The sequence below is a fragment of the Anabas testudineus genome, chromosome 24, assembly GCF_900324465.2.
Source record: "Anabas testudineus chromosome 24, fAnaTes1.2, whole genome shotgun sequence".
In the NCBI taxonomy this organism is placed as follows: domain Eukaryota; kingdom Metazoa; phylum Chordata; class Actinopteri; order Anabantiformes; family Anabantidae; genus Anabas; species Anabas testudineus.
The window spans coordinates 10,888,365-10,916,102 of record NC_046632.1 but is presented as its reverse complement, the minus strand read 5'-3'; the positions used below and the strand labels follow the sequence as shown (position 1 = coordinate 10,916,102).

Here is a 27,738-nt window from a genome sequence, read left to right as displayed (position 1 = left end):
AGTCACTCCGTTTCAGCTGTGACCTTCCCTGGCGCTCCTCTGCTGACATCATATCTTTAAGGCAGTGCAGGTTAGGTAAATTATGCTGCCACATGACGCAGAGTGAGATTTGACATAAGGCTGTCTGGAGGGTAAAGCGCATGCACAAGAGGGAGAGGAGGGAGCAGTCGAGCATTTTATGATGTCGTCTTCATTGACGTACAAATGGACACACACCAACGCGTATACCCGTACACACAGCTACTGGGGCCTGTTTTGCCTGTTAGTGCCGTCCATCTCAACCTTCTTGAGCTTATGTCTTTGTACAGCCTTTTAGAGCCTTGGAGTGATTGGCAGCTCAGTCCTCTCTAGTGGACTCCTCAGTTTCAAAGACAACTGTTTCCCATCTTACCTCTCTCCATATATTGTTATGTAATATGAATGAACTTGAGTCTTATTTTGGGTCTGACCACTGTTATCATTGCTTAAAGCAGAACTCTCTGTTTATCTTTACCTTTGTCTTTCTCTTTGTCTCGCTCATAAGGTCCTCCAAGGCTCACCCTGGACCAGTTGTACATATAAGTGACAACCCCATGGATGAGGGAAAGGTAAAGATGAGCATATTTCTGCCCACACACTCACATAAAACCTTAGATATATATAGTACATGTACATTTCTCTGTTAAATTGTGTCATTCTCATTCCTATATGAATAACAACCAACCTCAGAATTACACTGCATATAAAAGAGCCATACATTATATATTTAAAATATATATTTAAAATATATATTTATCAGTGCAGAAGGTCTTTCAACATGTACTGCCACTGGTAAATGTACTCAAAGCAACTGCTTAAAGACTTTATGAAAGTTGGTTTCCCTCCCCATACTCTAGGTTAAACCATTTTTTCATGCATGCTGTAGCTTGGAGTTGGTCATTTCCATTGCACAGTTAAAATACATCCTTTTACAGTATGTTCTGTCGATCTGCACTAGTGACACATATTTGAATCTTGACGTATGTTGCATAAATAAGTCCTCAAACCTTCAAGTTTACATTCTAAAAATCTATTTGCATTTTCTGTTGTCATCTCTTGTGTACCATGGTGAGCCGCTTTCTCCCTAAGCCACTGTAGTCTGCTTACACCTGACTTCCTTTCATGCTGTGTGTGAATGTCAAATGTATTACTTATTTTTCCGCCCATCATGGGGTCTATTCTATCTCCTCTCTGTCATCTCTCCTACCTATCTCACTGACTGCCTGTCGCTCTTCCTCTCCAGCTTATAATTGGATTTGAGTCTGGGATCGTGGTCCTGTGGGATCTGAAATCAAAGAAGGCTGACTATCGCTACACTTACGATGAGGTAGGCAAATCTCTTCTATTTCCTTTCGTCTTCAGCAGCTTTCTGTCATTCCTCGCACTTCTGATCTACAGAGTATCTTTAATACAGAAACTGGGAATTAAATCACATATTCATGAGCTGAACTGTATACAGTGTGTGTGTCTGTGTGTGTGTAGTAAATGTGATGTTTGAGGTACTGTCGTTTACTACAGCCGACAAGTTGAATAACAAGTTACGTTTTCAGTATTTCTGCATTAAAAAATATGTGATGCGATTTTAATTGACGTCCTACTACTAGATAAGGGGCACCCAATTAAATAATTATACTTATTGATTTGTTTATTGTAATAATAATGCAATCCTAAATATTGTGACATATATCTGGCGAATATAGGTGAATTTGTGTCTTCAGTTCTTCAATTCCATAGGATTAAGGATGTTAACTGGGTAATTTAAAAGCATTTTGTCTGCTTTTCTTTAGTAGAAAAACTAGTGTGTGTATTTAGGTCCATTGTTTTGCTGCAATGTCGACTTTATGTTGAACTTCTGTTGATAGATGGATACCCTGTTCCATCAATCATGGCAAAGCAGGCCCAAATCATGATACTGCCACCGTTAAGGTGTTACCTCAGGGTTTCTTGTGACCTTGTAGGTTTTTATACTACTTACTCTTGCTCGGACCTTTGTATGTCATTAACTGTGTAACTTTCTGTGGTCTTCAGAAATCTCCTGAGCCAGTTCAAGCCATGGCACACTTTTACAAACTTATGTTGTCAGGATCAGACTTGTAAATAATGTGAATGAAGACCCAGATCTCTTTTCTTATGTGCAACTGTTTCTCACAAGCAAAACGTCTCCTACTTCCTGTTTTATCTGAGTAAGGTAGAGGGTGGCAAGGCTGTCTTTATTGGACATAGCAGCTCTAATGTGTGTTTAATGAAGACAAAGCAAATGTTTTGATTTGGCAAGTGAGACTTTTACAGCCAACTTTTTAGGGGACTCACTGACTGGGTTTGTGCTATGTGACCGGAAGAAGAATGAAGAAGCTCAGTAGACGAGACCACAGACATTAGTTGCTTCCCTAGATACTAAGAATTAGGATCTAATCTTCTTTGGCTGACAAAATAAAATCATACAACCTGTTTATTTTTGCTAGTGCATAGTCTCAACTAAAGTGAATGTTTTTAATGACTGAAATGCATATTTTAATAATACTATAGTATTATGCTGCATATTCACGTCTCCAAAATGAGGTTGCAGTGGTTGTTCTTGCATATTGCAGTCATAAAAAGGGCAACTTAATTTTGCGAAAGGTTCCACCTTTTTAAAGCAGATTCATGTTGCTTTAGTTACCAGAGGCAATAAAGTATACTTATATTTTTATAAATATTTAGCTCAAATTCAGATTCTCTTTGGATCTGGCATACTCTATGTCAGACCTACAGCAGAATCTATCTAGGTGTATAAATGAAATACATATCACTATCCAAGATATCTGTTTTCTGTCAGAGGATGGGTTTGTTGTTGCTGTATTTGGATTGTTCTTTGATCTGGCAGTGGTATTAATGTGATCATGTGTGACACACTGTGGTTTAGTGGTTTTGGAATTGGATATTCAGAAAGTCTTTGACCCAAATACAACAAATGCATGTTTCATCTTTATCTGAGTGCCGTCTGACCTTCCACAACTCATTGTCTAGAGTCCTAGTGAGATCTGAATATGGCTATGAGTAGCATATCTCATTCATAAACCTGTCATTGAGTTGGCACACACACATATACTCAGTCAAACGTGCACACGGTCAGCATGTACATGGTCACAGAGTGGTGTCCACAGTACTTACAGCCAAACCCCCTTTTTAAGATAATGAGATTATCGTCGACGCTCATGCTGGTGTTCAACCCACTGGCAGCACTCTGATGCTGTAAGCACCCTGAGATATCAAGAGGCACAGAGGACTACACAGATACAAAATGAGAGTGGATTTTGTATGTTCAGTTTGTTCAGCTCTCTCTCCCTCTCCCTCTCCCTCTCTTTCTCTCTCTCTGTCTGTCTCCCTGCCTTTGCGCTGTCTCCCTCTCCCAGATAAGCTAATATCCTCCCGCTGCTCCTAGGGCACTACAGTCTCTTGTATTGAGTCTCCCAAGGGAGCTCGTCTCTTCTCTTCAAACCCCTACAGTTACACCTCTGCAGGGACTGGGGGTTGAGTGGGGGAAAATTGAGTCGAAGAGGGGGGCTGCTGCGCCTTCTTTCACTCACTATTATTTACACTGACGAAGCAAAAATAGCCTGCAAAAAGCAACTGTTCTCCTGTCTCTTTTGGAATGTCTTGGGGTTACTCCCTTGGCCAATATAAATAAATTTCAAAGTCAGATAACTTTTAAGTTAAATTTGGCTTGAGACCAACCTTCAAGGGCACTGAAGACAACTCTGGTGTTCTGCTGTGTTACATCCGTAGTGAAATGTGTTTACGGTCGTAACAGGACTTTTGTAATTTTCTTCTTATGCACATGGAGATGAGAATTGTAATTCCAACTATTAATGTATAGAGGATGAAATAGATGTACAGACCTACAGTATGTGCATTCGTGTAAATGTGCATTAAACCTATAATTAATAATAAGTATATGCAATTTGTAAAGCACGGATTAATTGATGCAGTCAGTCATTCACTGAATGCCGTCTCAGAAAACATTATAGTAGGGTGTAATAACATTTTACAACTATCATATCCATTGCAGGCTACATTCTTTCTGTTCGGCGCTCTCTCTCTCTCTCTCTTTTTTTTTTTTTTTTTGCTATGTGCTTTCATTCTGGAACTTTTTGCCTAGAAGCTTGCCGGCGTGAATCAAAGTTGTTGACTGAAATGAACAAGAAAGCGTTTCCTTTTCTTCTTTTCAGCAGCAGGGTAAGCCAGCAAACCATGCGGTGATGGATTCAGACTTTGGATTAAACATGTCTCGAAGTGTTATTTTAGCTCTGATGGAGATTTGTGAATATATAAACAAGTGAAAAGCAGTCTATGGTGTTGGATATGACAGGACAGGGGAAAATGCTTTTTGTGGGTAATCCTGGCTCTTGTTTTTTGGCACATAATTAATTACTCTTGCAAACTCTCATTCAACATTTGCAAAGTTGATGTGCATAAGGTGAATAATGGATTGGGCTTGACTCAAATAAAGGTAGCTTTTGTTTGTTATAGACCCATTCAAACGTCAGCAACGTGGGGAACTCAACTTGGCTCCCACGAAACAAAAAGTTCCCGGCAGAGTTTAAACATACAGCAGGGGCGATAAAACTTTTGTTTTTTACAAGCTCTCAGAGAGCTGAGAGGGCATGCCTTCCACTCTGTGTCTTTCGGTGGATCGTCTATTATTAGCTGTGGCTCAGCAGTATGGGTTTCCAGTGAGTGCGAGCCAGAGAGCATCCATCACCGTGACCCTGCTCCACCCCACACTGACTCAACGTCACCTCAACACCTGCTTATACAAACAGCCTAACTTCCCATCTCGTACTGTATCTTCCATCACAATTGGATCATTTGCATTTTTCTACATTCCTTTACATTTTCTTTCTATTTTCTCTATCTCATTGTATTTTTATATCTATATTCTTCTTCTATATTCTTCTCTGTCAAATCATGGAAAGGTATAAGCAGTTTAAGCACCGTAACTCGCTTGCAGACGTTGTTGGTTACTTCTGGTGGGACTGTGATCTCCACAAACCGTTTGTGCACTCTTACAATATTCTGAGAGCATGTACAAATGCTCCGAGAGCATTGTATGTTGTAATCAGCACAAACAAACAAACCAACAGTGGGTTAAAATGTTTGATTTTCCCCCCCACAATTCTCAGAGCTATTATTGAAGGCCAACAATAGCGCACTAAAAAGTTCAGACTAATTCCCACAACCACTAAGCATTTATTTCTAAGCAAAAAAAAAACAAAAAACGAACCGCTGTGGCTGTGGAGCAATTTGTGTCATTAACATATGCTAACACTGGAGTTCATAGAGTAAATAACCTGGCAGCTTGCAGGATGAAGGTTCAGTTATGTTTAAAACAAGCTGGTGTAAACAGTTTAATAGGACATTGTTAATCTAGTTCCAATTGTTTTTCTGTGACGGAGAATACGTTGCCAGAAATTCCTGAGGTATTCCTCTTGACGGACAGCTCAGCTGACTCTATTTGATATGTCCTTGTAGAGTAAATCCCTCCCATATGGTTGTCTAAGAATATTAAAAACAAACGCTACAAATTATTTGCAAACTGTCTGAGACAAGTTTGGCTTCATTATGAAGTATTTTCTCTCCCCCCCCTTGGGACCTGTTGAGAACAGCGACAGATAACTGTTCATTGCTGATGGGTCATTTAGCAAGTCTGGTGTAATATCCATTAGTGGAGAGAATATCATTCTTCATATGACGGCCAGTCCCCGTGTGGTCGAATCCACCAGGATGAACTGGATCCTCTTACAATACAAATGTTGTTGCAAGACCCACACAGAATTTGATGATAACGTTCCTTTTACGTCACTCTGATGGTCACATCAATATAAAAAGCCTTAATAGTCTTTACAGGTCGAACCACCTATTTGTTCCCTACCAGAAGCTAGCACTAGCTTATGCTTTTCAGTTGTTAATAGGTTATACACATTAAAACAAGAAAAACAATAAACAAAATATAGATTAAGTTCTTAGAGTTGCGTGATGCATGATTAGTTTGTAGGTATAGTGCAAAGAAAGGAACTTAAAGCATGTTAACACAACCCACCAAGCCAATGATGTTGTGCTTCAGTTATGACCGCTGATTGTGCACCATCCTGTCTTTATACAGAAAAGTCTTAAAAGGTAAAGTGTTACTCACAGGGGCTTTTTTACTTTCTAGGTCATATATAATACCCACAACAGGAAAAATGGATGGAACAAAAATGGAAACAGAATGGATTTCTTGTCCCCATTGGAATCATTGTTGACATACTTGCATCTCAGTGCTTTTTTTTTTTTTTTTAGATGCTTCTTAGATCCTTTTTTAGTTGAATGTTTCTCTAGTAGATGACCATTGCTGTAAGAGCCTCTGTGTGTGTCTCTGTGTGTGTGTCTTTATATCCCAGTGTGACAGTCTAATTAGGACTGTGATGTGTATGTTTTTGTGGGTCTCTTTTCCATCACTAATCTTAATGTGTGTTTGCTTCTGTCTTTTCACGTGAACTAGGGTGTGTTTTCATCTGTGTGTGTGTGTGGATACGCTTGCTTGCGTGTGTGTGTTGACAGTATTCTCTCATCATCCAAAGACCAATCTGTGAGAACTAACCTACTGTAATAAATCATGAAACTAGTCTTTTTAATTGGGATTGTTTCATATGATGAGTACTGTGTGTATGAATGAGTCTATTCATTTTCTTACTAAGTGCAGTGCACCGTTCTCTACTGGGACTGTTGCAGTGACAAAACGCACTCACAGATCTCTGCAACTCAGTCCCTGTCAAGACCAGTCTATGATTATTCAGTTTAGTTCCAGTGTGGGATGCTAGGAATTTTACCAAACTGTATTTAGGACCTTGTCATAACTACATCCAGCCCACCTGGCACTGCACATCAGTGAATCACTCCTGGCAACAAATCACCGACAAACTACCTCTCCTTCTAGGCTGCCGCATCCCACCAACTCCATCACTTTGCCTACGAGGGCACATCCGCCACCACCTTAAATGAGACACCTAAGCCATTACTCATCGTGCCTCTAATTATTTATTATTTCCAAGGAAACAATTCTTGTGAACAGGAAACTCTATAACCAAAGAGCGCTTGAAAATAGGATTGTAGGTTTGTGAACGTCAGTCATTTTTGACTAAAGCTGACAATGGTTTCCCAAGCCGTCTAATTAAGCTATTTTCTGTATAACTCAGCACATTTAGTGAGCTTGACATGCAGCGCCATTCATGATTAATGACACAGTGAAGGCAAAATGTATATACACCTAAATATATAACTGCTGCAATTGAAAGAGACCGACTTGACTGTGTGATCGAATCGGCATCGGCAGAGAGGCAATCATTCTTTTCATATGAGCAATGCGAGATAAGGTGCAGCATATGGGAGGGGAGGCGACACAGAAAACCAGTGACAAGATCACACATAAACAGTAAGTGGAGCTTTAGCCAGAAACACAAAATACCGAACAGTGCAAAGTGGAAAGAAAGCTCCGAAACAACCCTCAGTGGTCATCCAAGCTTTTAGGCAGAGAGCCTTTAAAGTACTTGCAATCGATACGAGAATATACCCAAACATTGTCTCTGGAAGAATATTTTCCGTGACAAAGCACTAGGCCTCTGATGGGACATATCACTGATGCTGCAGATGTTCTAGGAAGAACATGCCCCTGGGCAAACACCAACAAAACAAAAAAAATTATGAAGTGGCAAGCGCTGTAAAACTGCTTTGGAAGCTGTTGTGAGCTTCACGCAGAATCACCAGGCCTTATCTTATTTACTTAATGTCAAAACATTCACTGGGGTTAATTATGAGCTATGAAAAGTGCATCAAAAGGCAAAGTTGCCCTTTACTGGCACGCGGTGGTCATGATTTCTTTGTGTTTTCCACTGATTGCTTGTCAGAAGATAAATCATCGTGCACCAGACTTACACCAGCAGATGACGGAGGAGATGCGAGGACAAAGAGGGCACAGTCTCTCCAACTCTCGCCTGTGTTTGCTCACTTATATTCTCCTTTTAATTCTCCTTAGCTTTGTTTTGCTTTTAAAGACCTGATTCGAAGCAATTCCACCAAACACTGTAGCTATTAGGATTGTGACTACTTTATTCCTTTTAAACTTGTTATTGCTTTGGAACAGACCTACTTAAATGCACATTCAGGTCCTTTTGGCAACACTGATTAATTAAATGCTTTTATGTAAGAATTTCTCTGAAGTCGGGGTCGAGACTTTTTTTATGTCCCGTTTCACCAGCTGTTTAAGAGTACACAACTGAGTCCTCATAAGGACATTGTGCACCATGTGGCAGCGGCAAAAAAACAAAACAAAACTTGTTTCGGCCTGTTGAACCACCGACTCCCCCTCTCGTTTCCTGTCTGTCGTTTCCTAGGCGATCCACTCAGTTGCCTGGCATCACGAGGGCAAGCAGTTCATTTGCAGTCACTCAGATGGAACTCTGACCATTTGGAACGTCAGAGGCCAGGGCAAGCCCATACAGACAATCACCCCACACGGTAAGCAGGTGAAACACACACACACACACACACATACACAGACCTGTACAATGTGTAGTAACAGTGCTTTCAGCTACAGTACCTGTGTCACATCTCCCAGTCTAAGCCCTCCCTCAACAGTCTCGCTACACATGGCCCCATCATCGTTTCCTCTTTCCAGACAGAGGATTACTGTCAGTTCAACTACGTCCCTTCACTTCTTGCTTTACTTTTTGTCCTCACACACATATCCATTAGTAGTGGTGCTATGTTTATTTCCCACAGCAAGTCTGTTCTTTTGAAGATGTATTTAATCCATACGCTTCTGTTCCCCCGACATAACTACTTATCCCGCAGAGCATGCTGACAGTTCACCCACATGAAGGACACTGAAGAAATAGAAATAGTGTGTGAGCAACAAATGGACAGAGAGTGAGAGAGTCAGCGAGGCAAACAAAAAAGGGAATTAAATGAAAGAACCAGTTTGTTAAGTTGGTTTTGCATGGAGGGGATTGCAGAATGGACTTTACCACGTAGGCTTTTTTAAAATTGTTGTTTCTCCCACTGCTGCATGCATAATTAGTTTGGTATTTAATGAGCAATTATGCAAATTTCTTTGACAGATTTAAGTAAGGCTTATAAGTTCTTTGTTAATTGTCTCTTTCGATATCTGTTATTTAGAAGTAATTATTAAAAGTAGTTCTTTATTACACAGACCTGCTTGTATAACCTACTGTAGGCCTTGCTCCATAGTAATAGTTTTGAGATATCCAGCCACATGTTGTGCATTCTCAGACCAGAATATGCATAGGAAGGCATAAATGTGATGGATGTGCACATTTATTTATTTCACATAGACTCCTCACATGGTGGTTCGAAAAGATGGATTCTGTAAATCATCCCCGATTGTCATACCTGTTTTTTCATGTCCCTGCCTATGCACTTGTTATTCTCTGTGAAAAGGTTTTTGTCATTGCCGCGTTATTGTTCAGAGCTGATTTTAAGTGCAGCTTTGGTGTGTGTGTGTGTGTGTGTGTGTGTGTGTGTGGGGGGGGGGGGGGGGGGGGGGGGGGGGGGGGGGGTCAGATGACAGAAGGAAGAAAAAGAGAGGAGGCGAGGAGGACGTGAACTGGCAAACTTAACCAAAGAAACTTCTGCTTATTCTGTTACAGGAAAACAGCCCAAGGATGGGAAGAAGCCAGAGCCTTGTAAACCCATTCTCAAAGTGGAATATAAAACCACTAGGAATGGGTAGGGTCACTCTTCCTCTCTCTGTCTAAGATATATACTGACACACACTTACGCACACTCACACACGATTGAGCATGAAAACACTTAATTTTTCACAGTTAGGATATTTTCAGGGGTTAAAAGGGGTTTTCATGCCCAAGATATTCACCAAATTGGGTATGGAAATTCCTATTTACACACAAAAAAAAAGACATTTACAGGGGTTAAGAGCTATTATCGAATCATGTGAGTCACAAATGTGCATGTGCCCAGGGATACGGAGCTGCCCACGGCTCAGTCTCATGTCAATCTTGCAGAACCAACAATTTCCAGGCAACAGGCTTTCTTTATACTTGCACATTAGGCTGTGATTTGTTATGTAAGTGATAACAGACTCTGAAGTGTAATACTGAAGGACGGAAACTGCACTCCTCCCTGCCTTCTCCTTCAGCTCCACCTCAGTTGTTTATTTTTGTGTGTGTGTGTGTAGGGATCAGTCCCAATAGAAATCAATCAAGTCAGTCATCACTTTTCAATGAATTACATTAACTCATGGTTTCTAGTAGTTGGTACTTCCATGATGTCACACACCGCTGTACAATATATATTCATAAACAAAGAGTCAGCCAAGTTTTTATGCCTGTGCTTGTGTGTTTGCGTACCAGGGAGCCCTTCATAATCCTATCTGGTGGTCTGTCCTATGATACGGTGGGCCGGCGGCCTTGTCTGACAGTGATGCATGGGAAGAGTACTGCTGTGCTGGAGATGGACTATCCAATAGTAGACTTCCTCACCCTCTGTGAGACACCCTACCCTAATGGTAAGTGTGTCTGTGGTGGGTGCATGTCTCTGTTTTGAGAACTGTCATTGTCTTTTCTGTGGATCTCAGATTCTCACACTCATACCTTTTTGTTTTAGTTTTTTTTTATTATGTTGGATTTCTAGCACCCGTCTAAATGTGCTTCTGTAATAAATATGAAATTTCCCAAGGGGAAGGATCCTATTTCAGTTTCATGATCCAACACACTGAATATTACATTTTCATTTAATCTCTTTGTACACAATAGCCTTCCATCTAAATTAAATTATTATCTTACTCTTGTATTGAGGAGTCAAGAGAAAAAAAAAAACACTCAAACTAGAGATGGTATGGGAATCTGTGTGTATGTAATGCAGTATTTAAATTTGTGCAGCATTATCTGGCACATATACGGGTACAGTATTAGAGTGTTATGTAATGAAAGTGACTTTGTTATATCACCGGGAAACCTGATGTTAGCAACCGCTGATTTCATCTGATAATGGGCAGTTGGGTATTTGGATGTATCATTGGATATAGTGGAGCATTCAGCAGAAGATGGTACTACTCCAAATGCATGCTAATGTTGCACCATTTCTGCTAGATGAGTTTTCTATAAAGAATAAACTTAATATGTCAGTGTATTGTTTACAGCATGTTTTTCTGCAGCAACCATATGGCTAAAAAAATAGTAGGTAGGGTAGTAGGTTAAGCAGGAGTCTGAACCGCCAGTGAAGAATCTGTATGATAAAGATGGTGAGGTGGATGGAGCAGAAGTCTGACTTATTTGTCATCAATATTCTTTCTTTTTATAATATAAATGATAGATTCACTGATTTCTTTCTTGTATATTTAGGTAAATCAGAAATCAATATAACTACATTTTCTCTTTCCAGCTCACAAAACTGCCTCTGTTGGGCACGTGGTCACTTTGAATCCTTGAAAGAGAAGTAATTATGGCATAGGTCAAGTAAAAATGTGCTGATGTTATTTAGATTCTGTATGTACATGGAATATTTCTGCAATTCATTTATTACCAAGGATTCAAATCTATTATGAGTCTCATTTTAAGTTGAATAGTGGAAGATGAAATTCTTTTCCTGAAGAAGACTGATACAAATATTTAATAGGGCGATATCCCAGAGTTAGAAATCACATAGATTAATAGGTTTGAAGCGTTAAGCATTCCTGCCCTCACATCTTCAGGGCACAGATATGGTAATAACATTTGCCATATAAAATCGGAGGAATTCTTCCCCTGTGGTTTGCAGATTTCAGGGGAGGGGAGTTCTCGCTGGAGCAATTACAACAGCTCAGAGTTGGTGTGGTGGATGACTTGTCTTCATATGATTCACTGTACAGATTTTCAGGAACCTTATGCTGTGGTGGTCCTTCTAGAGAAGGACTTGGTGGTGATCGACCTTGCACAAAATGGGTGAGTCTGACTCTGTTTCTTGCATGTGGGCTCAAATATTAAAGTTGACTTATATGTGTTTACAGTACACCACATGTCACCCTTACTTTATAACTTACTCTCATTTTCTGAAGGTGCATGCAGTATTGGATGAGACTAACAGACTGATTTCATTACGAGTGACTTTTTCTGTGCTCTATTAACAGTTACCCCATATTCGAGAACCCCTACCCTCTGACTATACATGAATCTCCTGTAACCTGCTGCGAGTACTTTGCCGACTGCCCTGTGGACCTCATACCTGCACTTTACTCTGTTGGCTCGCGGCAAAAGCGACAGGGCTACAGCAAAAAGGTAGTGCACAGGAACACTGGATACTCAACCAGAATGGTTTCATGGAAACATAAAATGTCATTTTTGTATTAATTATAGGGAAATTTTTACATTTCTCAATAGAAAATTTAAACTCAAGTGGATATTAATTACTTTAAATGACTGAATTCTTTGTTATTCATATTCACTGTGCGCTTTTCCACTAAGTATACAGTCTCACAGAGCTGCATATATGATAGACTTCTAAAATAAAAATAAAATACCTCCTTGGACATACACACACACACACCCCAGACTAATGATGCATAGCAACGTAATACTATCCCAGTGTTTTTCCATCATGTCACTCTGGATAGCAGTGTCATAAATTACCTAAATGCCTAAATTAGAAATGTAAACATGCCACGTTATGCTCTCTAACCACCCTGCATTACGTCAAGAACAGCAAGGTTACAGAATAAATAGCCCATCACTTGGATACCATTGCTAAAAACTGCATTCAGCACGGGTTAATCTGTATTAAACCATGCTGTGTTTCTCTGAAGTTATCGGGAGAACTGTATATAATGGTGTCATATTACTACCCCCCTCACCTTCTGTACACTTCCTTTCTCCTTTCATCATTCTCTTGTCCTGCCTGTATTATCTAAGACAGACCCCCTGTTCTTGCGGCCATTATGTATGCCTATGTTCTTTTCCCATTCGCCTTGTTCTAGCTTTCTGTCGGAAATGTCAGCATGTACTGACCCAAACTGGCTGCCTAGCTGCTGCTTTCCCTTTTTTATTGTTAAGCAAAAGGAACTGGCTGAGCGGCAGGAGGGCATTCTCACATAAAGATCACCATGAGTCATCCTGGTGACCTTTGTATGTGTCAACGTGTTCAAAGCTGAACCCCCCCCCCCCGACCAACACACACACAAACACACACACACACGCTCATTGTGGTGCATAATGTATAATTTCATAACACACTGCCTGTTTTTTCCCATGCACACTCGTGCTTGCAGTTTGATCTTGTCATCTGTTGCTAAAATCAATGTTTCTATTGAACGTTGTTTATCGACAAAGCCGTACTCCTTCCTGTACTCCCTCATTCTCACTAATGCAATGTGTAAAAACTAATGTGTGTGTGTGTGTGTGTGTCTGCTGTCTATCCAGGAATGGCCTATTAGTGGTGGAAACTGGGGTCAAGGCACACAAAGCTACCCAGAGATCATCATTACTGGGTAAGACAATACTGATTTCATTAGCATTAACATTATTGTCTTGCCACAACTCAATTACTTGCACCACTCGTGCACTTCTCAGGTCAACACGGCAGAGGAACGTGTCTTAGAATATCTAATATACTGTAGGTTTTTATATATTCCAGTCATGTGCACTTTGCAACATTCTGATGTTTATTATCCCGTACTAAACTGACAACAAGGGGAGAAAGGGCATTTTTAACACAACACATGAAGATGTGACACTGAGGTATGGATTTGGCAGTAGGAGGCTCATTGTTCCTCTCCTACCTCGCTCCCTCCTCGCCCCTACATATTACTATATTACTATTCTGTCCAGGTTTTCCTCTCTTTCCCCTAAGAGTGTCACAGTCTGCAAAATATTTCTCTCCCAATCCACTCAGCTGAATTTGCAACAAAAACAATGAGGAGTGAGGAAAAAAAGATATGATGTTATTTTCTGACAGTGTCCAGGACATAGGGAGAAGCTGTCCTGCTTACCACCTACTAAAGGACATGAAGGCATATGTAATATAACAACCCTTGTGAATTTATAAACCTATTGTGCCCAAACCGTGGACTTGAATGTGTTACCAATACAACCAGCACTCTATTGGGAAGGCTGAACACTAGATTTTGGATTTTGCCTGCAGAGGTTTGCTCCTATTTGACAACAAGAGGTTGGGCTGAAGTGTTAGGTGGGTCAGGGCACTCCAATACTGACAAAGTGCATTTGTGCATTTTAGATTTACTTTTTATCACTGGAAATGGAAGACAACAGGCAACTTTTACTTTTCTACTTACTTTTCTCTTACTTTTTATTTTTATTTTTTTGTTGCCAGGCATGCTGACGGGACTGTGAAGTTCTGGGATGCCTCAGCAAGTGAGTTCCCTCTGTAGCCAAGCTTCATTTATATATAATTATACTTATACATTGCCCATCCAAAAAAAAGTCACACAGTAATATTTCGTTGGACCCCTATGCCATCAGGGAAGAAAAAATCCACTGATGGAATAACCTAATTCAATATATTCAGGTTGTCAGCTGACCTCATTCTTTGATTTGGTTGTTTAAGAAATGAGAAGCTACTTACTGCATTAGTAAGGGTTAAATAACTTGTTTATTTGTTTATTATAATTATGATTTTGAGACAGACAATAGATAATACAATATATTTGGAGTGTTAAAAAAGTGTGAAAGCAAAGACAGAGATAAATGGAAGGAATTCTCTCTGATAATCCATCATAGTTTTGTATTATTTGGAGTTAGATTGTATATATATGACTGACTCTGGAGTACACTGATACTTTCTCTATGTTCCTTTTTCTCTAGTAATGCTCCAGGTGCTCTATAAGCTCAAAACAGCCAAGGTGTTTGACAGAAATCGGTCAAGAGAGGACAAGGGCAGCGCAGACGTGTCAGACGAAGACCCCTTTGCCATTCAGATCATGGCCTGGTGCCCTGAAAGCCGGATGCTGTGTGTGGCCGGGGTGTCAGCCAACGTTATCATCTACCGCTTCAGCAAGCTGGAAGTAACTACAGAGGTGGTGCAGGTGAGTAATGCTTTACAATACCGCAAATGCCTTCAGAAAATGCATTTCCCCTTACCTTTTTTATTTTTTAAACTCACATTAGCATTGGCAAAAACATGCATTAAGTGGTGTAACTCTGTAGCTCTCCATCACAAACACATTTTCCCGTCATTTGTTATTATTTGCCCTCAGCAGATACTTTCTCGGCTGTTTCAAGACGTTGCGAGACGTATGCGCAAACACACACAAGCACTCAGAGATCTGCCTAGTCAAAGGCAGTATGGTTGCCATGCCAACAGACAGTGCAGCGAACAAGCAAAGCTAGACTGTCATTATAATCTGACTTGATAGCGATGCAATTGCTTATGGGGGTGTGATGGGAGTCAGTGTCTAATGCCATAAAGTAAAATGCTGTTTAAACTGTGAGTGCAGGCTCACAGCTCCTATGTTACAAGCATCGTGTGCATGCAGAGTATACTTAGTTTGCATTTTGCTTGCTAGAAAGCGATTGTTTTATCGAAGCTCTAGACTTCACAGAGATCACTCGTCGAGCGCTGTACAGTATGTGGGCAGTGCTGTGATGCAGGTCTGATAATGAATTTTAATTTTTTAGCTGGTGCCTATTTGTGTCTTCAGCATGGTCTGTTTTGTTCTTCTCAACAAACTAAGCTTACAGCAAGAAGTTTTCTTCTGTGTCCAGCTTAATAGCCCCCCTTGGTAGCAGTTGTTGAAGCAGATCAATTCAAATCAGTCGCCTTCCTGTTAGAGGCAGACTGCCAGCGCTGATACATGTGCAAGTATGAAACTGGGATGTGGATCAGGAGTAAATGTGAAGAAGTGGTGTAGTGTAATTAAGAGTATAGCTGTCCCTTTGCACAAGGCCAAAGACCTCTCTATAACCTTGCAGAAGTGAAGGAAGAAAAGAGCAGGCAGCAGAAGAAGGAATTTGAAGAAGGGTACTGATCACTCTTCACTCCCACATGTCAGTGGGGGTAATGAGACTGACAGAATACAAAAGAGAGGAGCTGTATGTGTGTGTGTGTGTGTGTGTGTGTGTGTGTGTGTGTGAAGGCAAAGATTGCAGAGAAATAGCCTGAAGGAATTGAATATTTTGGCACTGGAGGACCTCTTTGAATCTGAGTCCGCCTACACACACGTGCATCCAACTCATCAAAGTGACTCTCTGAATGCATGCAGATGTCATTCACAGCTCTTTTAACTTTTCCCATCCTCAGAGGGATGGGGGTTTAAGGGTTCTATGCATTTCTCATGAGGTTTGTGGTCTCCTCTTTTCTGTGAACGCTCACGTGTGTGAAGTTACTAGAGGTGCGAATGCAGTATGAGCTGAATGACATAGAGTCACCAGACGGCGGGGGTGGAGGAGGGGAACAGACCTCTGCGCTCCCGACTCCTGGTGCCTCCCCTCAGACTAGTGGCCCGCCTTCGCACCCTTCCACCAGCAGCAACAACTCGGATGGAGGCAACATGCCCTGCCTTAAGTATGAACATCACACACACACAAAAGCACTTACTGTCAGAAGCTCACACACACACACACACACACAAGAGTCTTGCTTTTCGCCTCAAGCACACTTGCACAGACTTAGTCAACGCCTGAAGCATTCTCAGCCCCGGCCTCCTCATCATCTCGTTGCAGCCACTCATGCCAGACCCTCAACACACAACTGTTCCAGAAGTGCAGCTGCACCACTTTGCCATTCTCTTTAGGAAGGCTTTTCTTCTTGTGATCTCTCTTACTTTCATTTTTGTGCCCTTTCTGTTTCTCTTTGCCATCTCTGTTCCTCTCCATTTACCCTATCTTCTTCTCTCCAGAGTGCGCAGTACTCCTCTGAAGCAGTCTCCAGGTTACCAGGTAGATTTAGTGGTCCAGTTAGTGTGGGTGAGTGGAGAGCCTCCTCAGCAGATCACAAGTCTGGCGCTTAATTCCTCCTACGGTCTGTAAGTACACATGCAAGTAACACGGTAGTCAAGGCAAGAAAAATGTGGCATGAGTTTAACCATCTTATAACCATGTTACTTTAATCAATCTTTCCTTTTTTGCCTTTTCATCCCTATGCTTCTGACTTTTACCTCAACTCTCTCCGTCCTCCTCAGAGTGGTGTTTGGCAACAGTAACGGTCTGGCGGTCGTGGACTATGTCCAGAAGACGGTAGTGCTCAACTTGGGGACGGTCGAGCTTTATGGCTCCAACGACCCCTACCAGAGACAGCCCCGGTCGCCAAGAAAGACACGGCAGCCTTCTGGAGGTAATAAAGGAGAAAAGGATTCGAAGGGGAAAAGAAAGAAAAACAGTAGAATGTATTTTTCTTTCTTTCCATCACAGGAAAGAGACAAAACATAACACGCTATTGTTTTACATTCACAGCTACTGTAGCTACGTACTGCGCTTGTGTTAATGAGATTCTAATTACCATTTAAATAGAGTTGACCATTGCAGATCAGATTTAAATGCTTTTCTAGGCTTTCCCCGTTATTTGTATTATTACTTATTGTTTGTTAATGACCGGCTGCTAAGGCCATTACTTTTATGGTGCCCCTCTTCAGACCCAGTATCTCAGATGCAGAAACACTGCACACGAGTCTTCATCTTATATCCCTCTGTCCATCTCTGTCCCATTAAGCCAAAATTGTGCCCCTGCTTATGACCAAATGTTTAAGATTTAGGTTGTGTTTTCAGGGAGGGTCTGGATTAGAATGATAATCGGTGTGTTATTGAACATCTTGACTTGCTTTTGCCACTGAAGCTTACTCACAGTGATTACTCAGACTCCAGTAACACTGTAAGTCCATTGTTCCTCAGCTGATTTGTAAACTGATCCAAATATGAGTATGAATGGACGACAGACGCACGCTGCATATAAATGATGCCATCCTGACTTAATAAGGTTGAGCCACAGCAGAGCACTTTGACAACACAAACAAATACTTTCTTCGGGCTCTGGTTGACTTTGGCTCTTAATCTATCTGCCTCTCTTCATCTCTGTCCTTCTCTTCCTCATTTATACACACCCTTTCACAGCACAAGTCTATTACACAGAACCACTGCAACTTCAAGGTGGCGCTGACAGAAAATATGAAGCTTTCAGTATGGACACACTGCCATCCTGTGCTAGATGATGGCAGTGCAGCTATATAGATGCTGCCGCAGTGTCATGATGATGCACTGCCCATGCTTAACTAAAAGTTGATGGGTGAATTAGCTCTGTGTGTGTGTGTGTGTGTGTGTGGATGCTGAGGTGATTTCATTTTCGATGTTTATGATACACAGATATGCTAAGCAACTATGCACGCATGCACGTACAATCTAATCCCCCCACACACACACAAAATGCTTACACATAAACAAGCACGTGCGCGTGTAATTACACACAGAGCATCTGGTGTCGCTGACTGGTGAGCTGTGGGCTGGCACCTGTCAGAGCTTGGCAAGTGTGAGCAGTAATTCGGCATCCAGCTGTGTTTCCCTGCCAACAGAGAGTGCTGTCTGCCTCACAGGACAATGTCTCTCTCACACATGCACATGTACGCACGCACGCACACACAGCAAAAGTAGGAATTTGAGTTGTTGAGGAAATTTTAAAGTTGCTCTAAATCTTATATTCAAAGTGTGAGTGGAAGGTTTCTGACAGGTGGAGAGAGATTCATCGTACATGAAGAGAACTTAAGACGTGAAAATGATGTGGTGTTATCTGATTGTCTCTGAATTGGCAGAACAACTAGTATTACTTCAGCTTCTTGTATTTAACAGTGTGTGATTGAAATTCTGTGATCTCTGCTGCAGGTCTGTGTGACATCAACGAGGGCTCAGCCACATCAGAAGATCGCTGCAAGTCCCCTACTTCAGGTAACATGTCCTTCAGTGGCCTATTGAAAGAAAAGTGTTACAACATTACAGCCTTTGTGCCATGTAGACATAAAACCCAAACCGTGGACCAGTTGAGAATCTACCTCCAATGTATTTGAAAGCAAACTAAGCGTTGGTTAGGGAGGATTTATATTTTAACACAGCCTGTAATTTTAATTCAGTTATATTGAGATTGTTTCTCATGACCAAACTGGAGCTCTATGGAAGGGTTTGTTGGACCATAAAATAAAAGTTTCATCCTGATTCTTTAGAAATGCATGATTTGAGTTAAATACCACACATTTATGGGTGTTTTTTTAACAGTATTTTCCCATTTTTGCATTGTTTTATTACTTGAAGACTTAGTTCAACAGACAGAAGTAAATTTGTTTTAATCTAGGTAATAGGGAGTAAATGCATCCCATCTCTATGATACATATCCAGCGTTACGGCTAAATTTAAATAGCTATTAGAACTCTGCACTATGGGAGAGAAAACCATTAATATGCATTAATCAGATAATTGGTTAAAAAGAAGAGGTTCAAGCTGGAGGGCATTTTCACATATTCACTAACATAAGCCCCACCTCTCACCCAATGACAGCTGAGGTCACCTCCAGCACCCCAGTGGCCCCTAAAGGAATTAGTGGCAAGAAGATGAAAAGTCAAACGTTTAATTTATCACTTGTTAAGATGATTTAATTAATTAATGTGGCCAAATAAAAAAGCATATCATGTCACTAACACTCCACCTGTAAGTGCGTTGTGTGTGAGTGTGATGTGCAGCAGCGACCTGCTCCGTCACTCGTTTACTTTATCGCCTTCTTAATCTACATCGTCAGTATTTTAACCGAAAGTGCTTCCAGAGAAAAGAGCCCAGATCCATCTCATTAGGGGCAACTTGACATTAGCACACTGAAAATAAGGAGCTTCTTAAAAAGGTCAGACAGAAAACAAATTTCAAAGTCTGGAGTCCTGCTGCTGTTTTCAGGTATGATGACTGTCCCAGCCCCCATGTCTGGTGCCACCAGACTGTGGTCTGATACATCTGTCTGCTCTGCATTATTCATAGGAGGGAGAGAGATAAGGTGTCTTGCAGCACAAAATGTCTGCCCTAACGAATTAGTCAAAGGCTAAGCGTCTTTTTTTTTTTTTCACTTTTTTGTCAAGTGACAAAGTCCAAAAGTAGAAAATACTTTCTTTTAATTTCTTATTCTGCAGTTTCACCCATTTACCTTCAAGTAAGTTAAAGTGTGATGAAATGCGAGCCCGTTAATGCCAAGTTAGTGTGACTTGTGTGAAACATTTGCACTAAAAATTCCTTTAAAAAAGGATCAGTTTAAGTTACTACTGTAACTATATTTCAAATATATAGTGATGTAGTGATTATTTTGTTCTTTCTGTTTTACATAATTGCATAGCATACTTGAAGTCTTTAGAATCCTTTCAGGGAAAATGTGCTTTTTATTTTAGGCATACATGCAATTAAAGATGTCATCTATGAAATTTAATATCTGTCAGATTAAAAGAGTTAGAGACTCCCACAGACACGATTTATCTAGCAAATTTATAGGTCTGATTTTCATATCAGAAAACCCGGTATTTGAGTCAGACTTAAAAGTGCCTCAACATTGTAACAGCGATAGTTTTTGTGCCATAACAAGCTGGAGGGTGTTTCTAACTGCAATTTCCCCCTTACACCCCTTAAGTGTTGACGTCAAACAGCAATCTGCAACAATTCTACAATGGAGGTGGTAGAGGAGGTAAGAGTGGCCAAAGATGTTCGTGACAGGCTGTGTAGGCAGGACAGATATGGTCCAGATCTGTCTCCCCTGTCGTTTCATTTCTTTGTGGTAGAGAGCTTGTCTCTGTCTGTGTCACAGTCACCACAGTGGGAAGACATAAACTAGAAATAAAAGAGCCTATTTTAAAGTACTATCCCCATTTTCAGGTTAGCTTCTGCTTCCCCAGCCTTTACTTCACACTGTATTCAATCACAATAATAATAATTATTATTATTATAAATAAACTATATATTTTTTTTAGAGTAGCAATGTGTTCATGTTTCACTATTGAGCACACAGACAAGGACAGAGCACTATTCACTGAGACCTGAAGGCTCCTGGAGCAGAGGCAAACCTGAAAACAACATGGCGCTACAGCTTGTCTGTAGACAGACGATCCCAGATCACAGCAAGTTCTACACATGTTGCATGCTACATGTATGTAGCACGAGTGTCAAACTGTAAGTGTGCCTGTGTTTGATATCTGTCCCAAAATGACTGTCCATAGTACAGTACAGTATGATGACACCTCCGAGCTGAGAGGAACTCATCTGTCCAGCTGTGTCTTTGTGTATCTCCAGTGTGTGGTGATGAACATGTTAAGCAGAATAAATGTTTATGTTCAAAGTTTGAAGTTTCACATTCAAGCGACAGTGAACGGATATTGAAAATGTCTTATCTTGAAGGCCCTGTCCGCTTCGGTACACCCACGTAGCTGTTTTACCTGCTGAAACCATCTAATCTCAGAGCTTAATTTACCTTTCCCCATTCCCCCCTTTTTAGATTTCTTGCAGCTGTGAGGAGTGAGACATGATCTGTCATAATCATCGCTTTTATTGGTTCAGGGAGTTGAGTGATATGTCCAAGTTTAGAATAAATAAAACAAACCCTGTGTGAGTGTCCAGAGCCTTCATGTGCTAAGTTAAAGGTAAGGTACAGGAGGGATAATCATTATTAAAGGCTGACAAAGATTCAAGGAAAGAAAAATCTAATTATCATCCAAATTTAAATAATGATCTACTGTTATACACTGCCCGTCCTAAAAAAAGTCTCACACTAATTTTGTTGGACCGCCTTTAGCTTTGGGTACGGCACGCATTGACCGCGGCAGTGTTTTGATAATCTTCCACAATGTCTCAACATTCATTCCCCTCCATAGTTGCATTAATTTTTAAGATTTTGCTTTGATCACGAGGGAGTGAGACCGCTGTGCAATGTCTTCTCCAGCACAACCCAAAGTTTCTCAATGGAGTTAAGGTGTGGACTCTGTGGTGGTTAATCCATGTGTGAAAATAAAGTGTCATGCTCTCTGAACCACTCTTTTATAATTTCAGCCCGATGAATCCTGCTCTTACTTTGACTATTAAACATAGCTGTGGATACTAGTTTAACCCAGTTTTAGCATTTTTTATCAGTCTCCTTAGATGTTTTCTTTGCTTGATGCATTTTAGTAATTTGACCCTTCTGAAGCAGATTAACATCTTTTCTACGACCACAGGATGAGTCTTCTAATAGGGTTGCTTAAGAAAATCAGTTAAATAACTTGTTACCAGCTGAAAAATAATCGTCCATGCAGCAATTATCCAATGGGAGGCTCTTACTGTACCTATTTGCTTAGTTAAATCCAGGTGGTGCCTTTTTTTTTTTTTGCACGGGCAGTGTATTTTGTCATGGGGAATGGCAGGGGTTCAGTTATTGAGTGAATTAAGGTATTACAGTCTATTTTATCATAAACAGTTCCATTTCTTCTACTTCTTTCTTCTACAGACTATGTACTGTAGATTACTATCAATTATCAATCAGGCTGGAAAAACCCAGTCTAAAAATCCAGTGCATTTTACCTATATACAGTATATGGATAAATGAGGATTTAGACAGGATGGAAAAACAAACAAGTAATGTAATAGTAAAATAATTCAATTCAACCATCAACAACTAGTATGCTACCTCAATAACTTTCTTTTCTGCTGTCCTCTTCCATCTCTTGTTCAGTATTTTCTGTTTCCTGTTGACCTTCTTGTTCTCGGTGCATGCTCCTGTGGCATGAGGATCCTGAAAGGCTGTGCACCTTTGTTGTATCTTCACCAGTCCTCTCTTCCAGGGCATTGTGCAACCAGAGGTCACCTCCTTTGTTTTGACGGTCCCAGCATGCTCCTATGAATTACTGGGTTGTCCTTATGCAGTGCTTTTCTCCCGTGTGAAGCATTTTGACTCTTCCAGTCAGTGAAACAACCCCCTGAGCACTTGTTCCACAGCCTTGTGCCATTTTGTTAAAGCTTTGTGCACAATCCAAGCTCAGTGCTGGATATCTAGCTTTGCATGGCATCGTGTGTTAGCTTAGATGTGTGTTTGTAAAGAGGGATGTTCTCTTTTTTCCAGCAAAGATGTCACGGAAATTAAGCTTGCCTACTGAGCTAAAGCCAGACTTGGGTAAGCCTTGACTTTGTGTCTCCAAATAATTTGTTTAAAATGCAGCATACTTATCTCACTCCAACTGGACGCCACCACATTTCATCAGTCCAGCTCTATCTGGTTCTTAGCCTCAACATTGGCAAGCTGTGCAGAGGTTCTTCTAAGTTTGCATGACACAAAAGTAGCACTCATCTGATCTGAACAGAAACTCATCGAATAAATCAAATTCAATGAGTAAGATATTTGAATTAAATTCAACAAATGAACTTTTTGACCCTGATGGGGTCTTACTAGAGGTCAGTGGTGCTAATGTAAACTTTGCACACTCCATCTCACTGTAAAGCTTTCTGTAACTTTTGCAGCTTTCTCTTTCTCTTCTGTGTTCTTTATGTCTTTCTTTTCTCCGTGTGATTGGTTCCTTTAAAATGTCCCCATATACAAATTTTGTCACTTTTTAAAAAGTAGCGTGGATCGAACACTTGAAGGATCAAACTAAAATGTACCGAACTACCAAATCAATTACACGTGTGCCAAAAATTATGGAACCAAAGTGCCTGACAGGTGGTTAATTTACACTAATTAAACTGCTCATTGGTGATTGGTAACACAACAGCATTACAGTGTTAAAATATTTGGTGAAAATGTGCAAAAGCTTTTTTGCATTGGATGTTTTTCTCTGGTACAATATTTAAAGTTACCATCAGTTAGGTGTAAGGTGTTGCTGCTCTGTTATCTATTAGATCCATGCGTCCTGAACATAGGAGTACACCAGTCCTCTATACATTTACCAGCGGTTAAGAGTGCAAACCCTAACTGTACTCGGTAATTTACAGAGATCAGTCAAAAAAAGTGCAATTGTTTACTGTGAAAGAATCATTTTATTTTTTATATACAGTTCTGTGTCCACCTCTGTCTTGTCTCTCTTGTTTTGCCCTTTACTTTGTGGGTGCTTTACCTCTCTCTGTTTCTCTTTACTGTCCTCCTGTCTGTATGCCCGCCACGGGGTGCCAACCCATTAGACCACCGGGACAATTCTTTCAGCCGCTCACGCTCCTCCAGTGTCACCAGCATCGACAAGGAAGCCAGAGAGGCCATCGGCTCCTTCCACTTCTGTGAAACCTTCGCCCGGAAGGGGGACAGCACTTTGACGCCCTGCCTGGCCGTGGGCACCTCACTGGGAACTGTGCTGATTCTCGCTCTAACATTGCCACCTGCTGGGGAGCAACGGCAAATGCAGCCAGTTATCATTTCACCTACAGGTGGGTAATGGGATCTGAAAAAGAGTGGGAGGGTGGGAAAATAGGATGAAAGATGACTGGACAATTAAAAATTAATATATGAAAAATTTAGATTATATATAAAAAAAAATGTCTTTGCAGCAAAAACACAAAATATGTAGGAAGATGTAGAATATGTAGCCTGCATAGTACTTGTATACTATGCAGGCTACCGTATCTAAATGTAAGTTTAATGTGCACAATGTTAAGTTAGTTAAGTTAATACTGTATACAGTAAATTATTCACCTAAAACCATTCCTTCTTCCTTCCTTCCTCCTTAAACCATTTCCTTCTACTCACCAGGCATGTTGGTACGGCTGAAGGGCAGCATCTTGCGGATGGCTATCCTGGATTCCACAGGGTCCCAGCTCTCCCCAGCGTACGAGTCTTGGTATGAGCCCAACGTTACGGCTGATGGTGAGGAAAGAGAGAAGGTCCGTAAGCGCCGGCCGGTCTCTGTGTCGCCTTCCACTTCCCAGGACCTCAATGAGAGCCAGTATGCCGTGGTGTGTTCAGAGAAACAGGCCAAAGTCATCTCCCTCCCCTCCCAGACCTGCATCTATAAACACAGCATCACAGAGACCTCCTTCATCTTACGGGCAGATGTGGTGCAGATGAGCCAAGGCGTGTGTGTTGCTTGTTTCTGTGCCAACGGCCATATCATGACCCTCAGGTGAGAAGCATGTCAGTCTGCATCAAAGATCAGTCAGGAATGGTGGGTTATAAATAAAAATGCATCAATCAAAGTCAGTTTAAATGATGTTATATTCATATTCAACGAGAGTCGAACTGCTCGTGTTTGTTGAAGTTCCTTAAAATAGTTTTCCAAAGTCAGGCACAAGTTTTTGTCCTGATGTAAATGAACAAATACACATTCTCAAGCCTTCAACTCCAGCGTAGCCTGGACACATATGCAGACAAACACAGGTTAATTTTAATGCAGTGTGTGGGAGGATGGAGGAGTGTGTTAGTCCGTCGCTCACCCTCAATAATCTTCACTTCCCTAAAGAACAGAGATATAACAGCCTTCTATATGGGTGTCTGATAGAGCAGTGATGCTCAGCTGTCTGTCAGCTGTGTGTGATCTGGTCGTTTGCTTGCCTCTTAAGACTTTATTTCTGTGTCCCCTTTCCAGTTTGCCAGGACTAAGACCGCTTATGGATGTAAACTACTTGCCTTTGACAGACATGCGAATAGCTAGGACGTTCTGCTTCACCAACCTGGGTCAGGCCATGTACCTCTGCTCCCCCACCGAGATCCAGAGGATCACTTACAGCCAGGACACCTGTGAAAACCTACAAGTCAGTTAACGCTTTATATGTAGACAGTGTGGCTTCAACAGATTGTAAGTTTAAATCTCTTAAATCAGATGTACCAGTGTAATGTGTCTGTGTGCTGATATTTTAGGAGATGCTGGGTGAACTTTTTACACCAGTGGAGACACCAGAGGCACCCAACAGAGGGTTCTTCAAAGGTCTCTTTGGAGGAGGAGCACAGTCACTAGACAGAGAGGAATTATGTATGCCAAACCTACACATTCCTACATGCACAGTCGTTTAGTCCTTGATGCAAAATGTTGTTTTCACACCTTGTTCTGTTTTTCTCTCTTTCCCTCTGTCGCTCAGTCGGCGAGTTAGCTGCCGGAAAAGCATCTCGAAGTCTGGCCCAGCATATCCCAGGCCCAGGTGGGATTGAAGGCATGAAGGGAGCAGCCTCTGGTGTGGTTGGAGATCTGGCACGGGCCCGAATTGCGCTGGATGAAAGAGGCCAGAAACTGGGCGAGCTGGAGGAGAGGACAGCTGCCATGATGGCCAGTGCAGAATCATTTTCCAAACATGCCCATGATGTGAGTGAAACGGATTTAGTCTGAAATCTACACAAGAGAGGTTCTGTTCTAGTTGACAGTAAAAATCACGTGTCCTATTTATGACTTTTAAACCTGAAACTAATTAGAATCTTTGATTGTGCAACTCATTAGTCCTCCTTTTATTCACTCCAACCTTTTCTTGTTTTTTCAGATGATGCTGAAGTGCAAAGACAAAAAATGGTACCAGTTCTGATTAGTAACGAGGGAGGAGCAGTGCTCCATGGACATTGCCGTCACCTTCCATCGGCTCATCTGGACTCACAGTGACCCCCACTTGTCCGTCTGTCCATTCATTCATCCCTTCAAGCCTTCTTCACTGAGACACGTGGGAGTTTCTTCCCTAGCACAATGATGAATACTATTCTTACCTCAGTCTTAAAGTGGAACTGAGGGGTAGACGGGGGACAAGGACAACCTCAGAGGGAGCAAATAAATGGTGTCTTTTTTATGTTCCTGTCTTTATGTTTATCTCTGTTCAGCCTCTCCTCCGAGGTAGCGAATTGGCCTGCGCCTGGAGATTCTTCATTCTCATTTGCCAAAAAAAAAAAAAAAAAAAGTCCTATACTGTTGTCTCCACTCTGAGCCCATCACAGGCAGTATTCAAACTGATGAACACGGCTGAAAAAAAAGACAAATACCTAATAAAGAAAACACAGACTATAAAAAAAAATCTTCAAAATGTAAAAAGAAGGAAAACTTATCTAAATATGTCACTATATATACATAAATCTAATAATTGTGCAATGCTGTATCCACTTCTGAGTGACAACAAAAACGACGGATAACTTATTGAGGAGATGGAAGCAGGGCGGGAAAGGCCAAAGGAGGCAACACTGGGAGACCCATAGGAGGTTGCGGCGACAGTGGCGCCTCCCCCACGCAGAGTCACAGGGATTAAAACAAATTCTGATGTACACTGGATATCTCGTCATCTCGCTCAACCACCAGACTCTCCTCTGTATTTTACAGACTTTCATATCGTTACCAACTTTGTGTGTGCGTGCGTGTGTGTGTGTATGTGTGTTCATTTCTATTTTAACGCCATTCCTCTATTTGTTATTTGTTGGGTTTTTTGCTCCGTCTGTATTACTGGGAAATCTCTTATTTTTCTATTGTTGTGAAAGTGGATGATATTTAATTTGTTTGAAAACAGATAATGTTTTGTGGCTTTTCGTCTGACAACCCAAATTAATTTCTCCTTAATGAAAAGGGCTGGAATCTAAAAGTAGTGCAAGGATATAAAAGGCATATATCATTTAGTGCTCACTGATGTGGCAAGTGTGTGTGAATCATACACATGTATTGTTTATGTGAGGGTTTCATTTATTGACTTGAACTTCCTCCCTCCCCCCTGCAAATGTCATAAGCTTCCACAGTTTGGCTTAGAGTGTGACTGTTGCTGTAAACATGCTGATGAGATCAGTGTTGCATACGCTAATAGTCAAGCCACCTGATTTCAGGAGTTTCCA

The 27,738-nt window shown here is 41.1% G+C and overlaps 1 protein-coding gene across 2 annotated transcripts in view; it reads left to right on the top strand.

Annotated features, from left to right (window-relative positions):
* Positions 1 to 26,904, top strand: part of stxbp5a (syntaxin binding protein 5a (tomosyn)) — a 67,646-nt gene extending 40,742 nt beyond the window's left edge. The window contains exons 6-27 of one of the 2 annotated variants that reach the window (XM_026341961.1): positions 524 to 587; positions 1,262 to 1,345; positions 8,427 to 8,550; positions 9,702 to 9,780; positions 10,425 to 10,579; positions 11,921 to 11,993; positions 12,179 to 12,326; positions 13,464 to 13,531; positions 14,374 to 14,414; positions 14,865 to 15,085; positions 16,382 to 16,563; positions 16,898 to 17,023; positions 17,180 to 17,331; positions 18,867 to 18,929; positions 20,638 to 20,691; positions 23,092 to 23,141; positions 24,101 to 24,383; positions 24,706 to 25,075; positions 25,538 to 25,703; positions 25,810 to 25,921; positions 26,028 to 26,248; positions 26,421 to 26,904. In XM_026341961.1, the coding sequence (XP_026197746.1) occupies positions 524 to 587; positions 1,262 to 1,345; positions 8,427 to 8,550; positions 9,702 to 9,780; positions 10,425 to 10,579; positions 11,921 to 11,993; positions 12,179 to 12,326; positions 13,464 to 13,531; positions 14,374 to 14,414; positions 14,865 to 15,085; positions 16,382 to 16,563; positions 16,898 to 17,023; positions 17,180 to 17,331; positions 18,867 to 18,929; positions 20,638 to 20,691; positions 23,092 to 23,141; positions 24,101 to 24,383; positions 24,706 to 25,075; positions 25,538 to 25,703; positions 25,810 to 25,921; positions 26,028 to 26,248; positions 26,421 to 26,462 (2,878 nt within the window). In that variant the 3' untranslated portion in view covers positions 26,463 to 26,904. The remainder of the gene's footprint in view (positions 1 to 523; positions 588 to 1,261; positions 1,346 to 8,426; positions 8,551 to 9,701; positions 9,781 to 10,424; positions 10,580 to 11,920; positions 11,994 to 12,178; positions 12,327 to 13,463; positions 13,532 to 14,373; positions 14,415 to 14,864; positions 15,086 to 16,381; positions 16,564 to 16,897; positions 17,024 to 17,179; positions 17,332 to 18,866; positions 18,930 to 20,637; positions 20,692 to 23,091; positions 23,142 to 24,100; positions 24,384 to 24,705; positions 25,076 to 25,537; positions 25,704 to 25,809; positions 25,922 to 26,027; positions 26,249 to 26,420) is intronic. The other variant, XM_026341960.1, reaches the window with a different exon arrangement.
* The last annotated feature ends 834 nt before the right edge of the window (positions 26,905 to 27,738 follow it).